The sequence below is a fragment of the Mastomys coucha genome, chromosome X (genome assembly GCF_008632895.1).
Source record: "Mastomys coucha isolate ucsf_1 chromosome X, UCSF_Mcou_1, whole genome shotgun sequence".
NCBI lineage: Eukaryota > Metazoa > Chordata > Mammalia > Rodentia > Muridae > Mastomys > Mastomys coucha.
Window position 1 is genome coordinate 112,657,211 of NC_045030.1, and position 7,780 is coordinate 112,664,990.

At 30.2% G+C, this 7,780-nt stretch overlaps 1 protein-coding gene across 10 annotated transcripts in view; it reads left to right on the forward strand.

Annotated features, from left to right (window-relative positions):
- Window positions 1–7,333, forward strand: part of Dach2 (dachshund family transcription factor 2) — a 494,899-nt gene extending 487,566 nt beyond the window's left edge. For 9 of the 10 annotated variants that reach the window (XM_031367240.1, XM_031367195.1, XM_031367203.1 and 6 more), the window contains one exon: window positions 4,349–4,897. In XM_031367240.1, the coding sequence (XP_031223100.1) occupies window positions 4,349–4,353 (5 nt within the window). In that variant the 3' untranslated portion in view covers window positions 4,354–4,897. Of the gene's footprint in view, window positions 1–4,348 lie in introns of all 10 variants that reach the window. The other variant, XM_031367250.1, reaches the window with a different exon arrangement.
- Window positions 7,334–7,780: the final 447 nt, after the last annotated feature.

Consider the following 7,780-nt stretch of genomic DNA (forward strand, 5'->3'; position numbering starts at 1 on the left):
TATGTGTATTGCTGTGTTGGTATGTATACCTGAGTGTAGGTGACCACAAAGAATAGAAATCCTTAGATCTCCTGGAGCTTGAGTTTAACCACATTTGTGAACCACTAGAATTTGGTTCTGGGAACTGGACTTCAAATCTCAAAAGAAAACAAAAATAAAAACAAAAAATAAAAACAGGAAATGTTCTTAACCACTTAGTGTCCCAGGCCCTATATTTTAAAACTAGTATTTACTCTACCATGCATATTGGAAAAGCTATTAAAAATAATCTTTGATAAAAAGTTTTTAATGTTCATTTTCATTCTTCAAACACTAAATATGTCGTGTTTTCATAGAGAGTGCTAGTCACACTACCATCTTCTTACTGATTTCAAATATTAAAATTATTATATGAGTGCCACTTGAATATATAGTAGTTCTGTGCCAACATTTTTATTATTGTTAAATAACTTTATACTTTAAATTTTGAATAGTGTAAAAAAGTCAATTCATAATATATGCACAGTGATGTGACATTTTGTGTCAGTTTCTGACAACAATTTGCCTTAACAATAATATTCTTATTTCTTTGTTTTCAAATGTGTAATTAGCTCAGTTTGAAACTATAGAGCTAACCCAAGAAAACTTAGTTTGCTTGCTATAGACAGTGGAATTGAACACTAGCCCTGTGACTTATTTCCCACTTTATATATCACTATTGATCAATGCTTGTAATGATTAGTTAGCTAGAGAGAGGATTTAATAGAACTCCAATATTAAACTATTCAGAGAAGCATATAGTGGGCTTTCGTTAGTTTGTAGTTTACATTATCTAAAAGTAACAATAATTTAATAAACACATGCAAATTATATTTTTAAATACTAGTATACTAGCTGCAGAAACAGACAAATGTGATAACTTTTTCTACTTAAGATTGTGAGCAAAAATAGTAATGGAATTGTTTTATTTTCAAAATCACTTCACACCAAGAACAGGAATTAATTAAGTAATCATAGACTCAGATTTCCTTTCTGTATGGTTCTAGTATAAAATTTATGTCCATTTGATCTAGTAGGCCTTTTCTAATTTATAATAGTCACATAACAATTTATTCTGGAAAGGAAACTGACATTAAAGAAAAATAGTTTAGAATTTGATACATATTCTCCTTGTTCCACTAAACTTTTATTTTGCATTTTCAATATTTAAAAATTGACATTGGTGCTCAACCTTATATAATGTTGTGATATTTGTTAACAATGTAAATAATTATCGAGGCAATATTTTCTCCAGTTTCTCAACTTTAAAGAAAGTATACCTTTTTGTAAAAAAGTTTCTTCTTTATATCTCTATTTTTTTAAAAATTATTTAAGTGTTTTTGGTTTTCTTAAATTATTAAAATATTTAAATTGGATGTAGATCTTATCAGTTTTGAACAATTATTTAATGAGTGAAGGAAAACCTAAAACAGAGCTAATAATCATCTCTTACCATCTCCTATTAACTGCATTTTAATTTTCCATTAGAAAAATTGCAAATTAATCTTTTTCCATTACTTTAATTTTTCATTCTTTTCCATATTTTGAGTCAATTCATTTACAATTATTTTAATTTTTTGTTATCATTTTAATAAACAAAAGTGTTAGCAAAATTAACCATTCTTCCAAATATATTAAAATGTTTCCATATGTCTTCTATGTAAAAAGCAAGTAAATTTAATCATTATAAAATATTTTATAAAAATAAAACATATATAAAATGTTTTATAATTTATATATTGTTAAAAATTTAAATATCCTTATACCTTTAGATTATTTAGGTTACCTACCGTCCTAGGAAAATTAAACATCAGATTTCAAACTTGCTCTCTTCAGGAAAGTTGAAAAGGAATATGACATTCTGCAAGTGACATATATGCTTCAAGTGGCTCCTGACTTGTTCAGTAGCTCACACAAACTGGCTTTTATTTGATTACCTTCCCTTTCCCTGCTGGAGAGCAAAACTCAAGGGCTTTTCAAATTCTTGATATGATTTAAAAATTAGCAGTCTCTCCTAAACGCATATGTTTGTTTGCCATTTTAAAAGAGATGTGCTATGTAGGAAGTAAACGGAATTATTTAAAGAGCACCTATAGCCAGGTTTTCTCAATTAATACCTTGCCAGCCCAATACTAACCATTAGAAGTCTCCCACTTCCCTCCATCTTACTTTCTCATCAAATGTCTGATCCAAACTCTGACACTCATGACAAGATAAAGTTGTCATTATTGCTATATTCTATGAAATATACATGAAGTAAGCATTTGGGCTTACATAGATAGTTTTAAGTAGAGATAAAATAATTGCTATCTAAATATCATTTAAAGCATTCTATCAAACCTTTACTTTTCATTATGTAGTTAGTGTATCCATAACCCTGTACATTGTCCTTGGTGAGGATAGAAAGCTTTTCATACTCTGTTTATAAAATAAATCATGCAAGGACTATATTTTGTTTAAGATTTATTTATTTATTATATGTAAGTACACTGTAGCTGTCTTCAGATGCACCAGAAGAGAGCATCAGATCTCATTACAGATGGTTGTGAGCCACCATGTGGTTGCTGGGATTTGAACTCAGGACCTTCGGAAGAGCAGTCAGTGCTCTTAGCCATTGAGCCATCTCTCCAGCCCAGGACTATAGTTTTTAAATTGGGGAAAGTATGTAGTTTATTATTAGTTCACAAAACTAAAAGGACAACTAAAAATATAGATATAAATAACCACAAGTAGACTGAGCACGTAGTATTTATGTGTTCAGGAATATACGCATATACATATGCATAGATATATGGAACAACAATAATGAAAAAGAGGCCATAATTTGAAGAAGCCCAAGGAGGGTAGCTATGGGAGGAGTTTAGAGGCAGGAAAAGAAAGGGAGAAATGATATAATTATAGTATAATCTCAATAAATAAATTCATAGTTTTAAAAGTGAGCAAGAGATGCTTAAATTCTGTTCTCTTACCATTTTCAAAAAGAAAAAAAAGAAAAAAGAAAGAAAATGAAAAGGAAAGAAAGTAAAAGACAAAAAAAAATAGGTGACGTGTAATGTGCTAAGTTTGATTCAAACATAAATTGCACTTTTATGAATAAGAATATGAAGTGGTTATTATTTTTAAAACTTTTGTTTTTAATTGACATTCTAACAAGCAAGCACCATGCAATATCTGAAAAGATGATGTCATATGCTTTTTCTCCATAGACATAGAATAAATCAGATCATATAATATTTTATTATTTGAATTGTCTTGCTCTAGTATACTTTCCCTACTTTCAAATAGTAGGGCCACATTTATACAAAGGTATTACCTAATTACAACATAAGCTACCTTCATTACTGTTGATTAGTTAGAATAACAGACATCAAGATTTTATTTTCTACAGTTGAAAGAAAGTTCATATAATTCATTTTACATTTAATTTGAATATAATGACCCCAAGACAAAATTATGTTGATTGTACCCCACATTATTTCTTTTTTTTTAACTGTATGTTAGGGAACTACAACCCATCTTTGCTTATTTGAAATGTGTAAATATATACAGCAACTTAAAAACACACTGGACTTACTAGGTGAACTCATTTAAAAAATATGTTACAAAATAAGGTAACCACTAGGTTTCCCATGATGAAGATTATTAGTGCTTAATGACTTTGTTTATATAAGAGAGCAAGTGATAAGTTAGTACTTGAAAGGAAACATTAGAACGGTGGAGGAAAAACTCATGATAGCATTTTGCTCAACACATAAATTTAACTTCTGAAGACATTATAGATACCTATTTGGTACATGAGCAGTTTTTAAATAAACATCCTTCCAGGGAAAGAAATATCATCTAGAAGTAACACTGCCACCTTTATCAGAAATTGCCACAATAGAAAATGGTATAGATCTTTACTGATAATTTCAACAGGAACAGAAAACATATCAAATGCTTTGTTTATTCTGCTAGCCATTCATCTCACTTCAGTTTGTGAAGTAGTATAGCATGCTCAAAGGGCTCAGAAGCATATTGTCGTTGAGGACTACCATTTAGACCACTTTCATATTGTTACTATCATGTATAGAGAGAAAAGTTAAGTTTTAAAAATTATTGCACATCTAAAGTTTTTCTCAGTTTGGTAAATTTTATTTTTTAAGAATGAAAGCTTCCACTAAAAATTAAAGCTAATAAAAATGTAAATTATAAAAATATTTATCCAAATGCTGACTATTTTTATGTCTTCCTATCATAGGAAATACTATATGAATTGAGTTTTTAGTAAAATTTGGATTCTCTTTGTTGGAATGACATTTTGACCAGGTCTTATTGTTTTTCTGTGCAGCCTGAACACTGATGCCGGAACTCCAAGTGATCACAGACATGGATAGGGTGCTGTGGCAGTTACCTGTTTACTTAGTGTTGTGATTCTTTAGAATTCATGCTCAGATTCTTTTAAAATATGGAACACTCAATTCCTATTTGTTCATAATTGTTAACTAGAACCTTGAACACAAGAAAAATGTACTAGAGATGGTCTTTGCAAGATTTTATGGGGCAATTATGAAGAGTGAAGGTGGTATTTTATAGTTTCTTTACCCATTTCTTCCAACAAGCTCCTATTACTTCACAAACATTATCACATTTATCCACACAGCAGGTTTGTAGTGGGTAAGTAGCTGGCACAATTTTGAAGATGGATAAAATGATATTTCTAGATAATATGTAAGAAAATAAAATGTAGATAAACCTACTTTGAGCTGTGCCTATTATGGAATAACTTTCTAATTATCCAATATGTTATTTCACAGTACCTTTATTAGCAGACAATTTATTGGTAGAATTGGTTGTGATGGCTATGAGCTCACTTTGTAGAAGAAAGTGTGCCTGATTTGTTCTCTTAAAAAAATCATAGAGAGCTTAATACTTAAGTCATGTCACACCTATATTTTCCTTTTAACTGATGAGGTAGAACAAAATATCTACTCCCTTTCTACTAGCACATCTATTATCTATAAAGAAGACAATGATAAAAACTGCTCCCAGCCTCCTAAATATGCCAACTTTATTCCTTTTTTCTCCCTTTTGAGCACAAACTTTGCTTCTTCTTTATAATGGTACCAACAGAAAAAAAAAAAACCTAATTGTATGAATAAAACCCACAGATACAAGAAAAAAGAATGATATTAGTTCATTTTCATTGTGAACATTTAAACTATTCATCCTTTGGTCTAAAAACATTCAGGTAACTTGCATTTCAAGAGATATATAAATGGTTAATTTGGCCTGAATTGCTAAGGAAATGTTTTAGAATATTTTTTGACAGTTTACTTATTAAAAATTAGGCCACATACTGGTGACATTAATTATGACCATTTTCACACATCCTAAGAATCTAATACATCAGTATTTGAGTGATCAAAATCATTTAATGACACTTCTCAAGCATTCCCATTGCACCAGCAAAATCTTATCCATTGTGTAGTATCTACCCTAGTATTAAATTCTGTTGTGACAAAAGTTCTACTCATGTAAAATACCAACTGATACTTTATTCATTTTCTAATAATTAATTGTTTGTGGTCATATATGTAAATTCCTTTGGAATAACCATTAAACTTAAAATTTTTAAAAATAAAACATTAATTCATATCAAGATGATATATTACTTGTTTCAAATACTGAAAATGTTTTCTAAATTATAAAGAATTTTGCTTTTGGTACTTTCTATGCTGCACACATGATCTACTTGTATACAGTCTACAATATTTCACCTGATTGCATCAAAATAATGTGAACTTAGAAATAATTGATGAACAATGAAATAAAATTGGCAATATCAAATATATGAATGAAATAACAATAATTTATAACAAAATGTACAACATCCATAGTCACCTTTTCATTATATAGACAAAGAACATGTACTAAATGATACACAAAATTTAATAGAATTTCAAAATCAGGTCACTTAGACATATAGTAAGTGACTTTTTTCACTATTGTAATTGAAAAGTAAAAACCCCTTTTTTTTCTGGCATTTTCCCACTTGTTTGGCCTTTTTAATGGCATCTGATGCTAGCTGTTCCTTTTTTGATAAACTTTAGATGTATAATACAGAAGGCAAGTATTATACTTATTGGATCTGAGATAGCAATGGGACTCTTGATGGGTCAACCTATTATCAGAGGGTGTTCTAATGGAGAAGACCATATAAGCCTCCTATGTCATCTCAAGTTAGGCATTTCTGCATTAAGGGAAGGATTGCACAAACCTATATTTTTACTTAAAATACTATCATATCATATCTGTAGATACATAATTCCCCATTTTGCCCCTTGGATAAATATTGAAGCAGTATACTGCCAGCTCTCTACAAGTATCAAAGTATGTCCCTCCTTATGAGTTTCAAAGAGCCAAACATTAGACTGGAGAGGAGCTTTTCATTGTTTTTCCTATCTATAATCATGTTTACATACAGAATGTATATGAGATCATATCTGTTGATGTTCAAGTACAAAACCCTCTTAAAAACATGAAGGAGTCAACTACTAATTAGCTGTTTCCTATTCCTAATGATGTGAGCATGGCAGATTTGGATTAAAATTCAGCTACAGCTCTCTTCTGTTTATGGTTCCAGATGTTTTTGTTTTATCTAGAAGTTTACTTTGACAGCTACTACTAAATGATAAATCACTCATATTATAGCTGAAATGCATTTTGAAATTGAAACATGGCAAACTTTGAGATTGTTTCAAGGAACAGCATTGATTACTAGGTCATTACTTGTTCCTTCCTTCTAATCAGTGTGTATTGGAATACTCAGAGCAGTGACAGAAGATGTCTCAATATTACAGAACATGTCATGCTGTTTGGTTACTGCTATCCTTGCTATCCTTAAAATTTGGGGAAGTTTTACTAATGGCATTTCAACTTATTGCATTTTGAGTGAAGCAATTAATTTACATCATAATGTTGTCTTCTTGGTGGCCTAGGATGTCTTTTGATTTGCCAAGTTGTTGTGCAAACTATTCTTAATAAGCTTTGTAAGTGGGTACATTTAATGAAGGCTATGGCCAGAAATGTTCGTCTCTTGTAACAAAGATAAGAATTAAGAAAATAAAGTGAAAGATTTTTTTTCAAAACTGCATTTTTCCAAAAGATAGTGATTGTGTTTTCCATTCATTGCTGTGTTTATATGACATTTTAGGTGACATTGTTTGTTTTTCCCTTGCTTTCAAATTTGTAACATTCACATTTTGTCCTGCATGGCACAAGTTTTATTATTATTGTATAAATTTAAATCCTAGTGAAAATGAATGACATTTGATGTTGAAGAGCTTTTTATTGATTTGGAGACTGTGTGTACAGAGGATGAGGTAGATTGTAGAACTGAGTACCTAGTTGGTCAATATCATCACAGAAACTTGTAATATATACAGGCTAGGACCTCATTACAGAGCTCATACTGCATGTCCAAAAGATTAATCTAAACAGTTTTCTGGGGTTAAAGATTATCAAACTACTAAAAACAAAAAGATTTTTATGTTCTGGTTTCTGAAACATTCAAGTTAGTTCCATGGCTTTCTTGGACAAATGTCTATTTACCTGGTAATGAAGCCCTACTCTAGCTTTTATGATTAACACAGAATACAAGGTTTTCTTCTGTTACCTTATATCTCCTTCATTTTTGGTTTTGAAATAATTGCCACCAAATTCCATTAATGTTTTAATATGCAATATTCTCCAAAAAATGTAGAGATTTCATATACTTTCC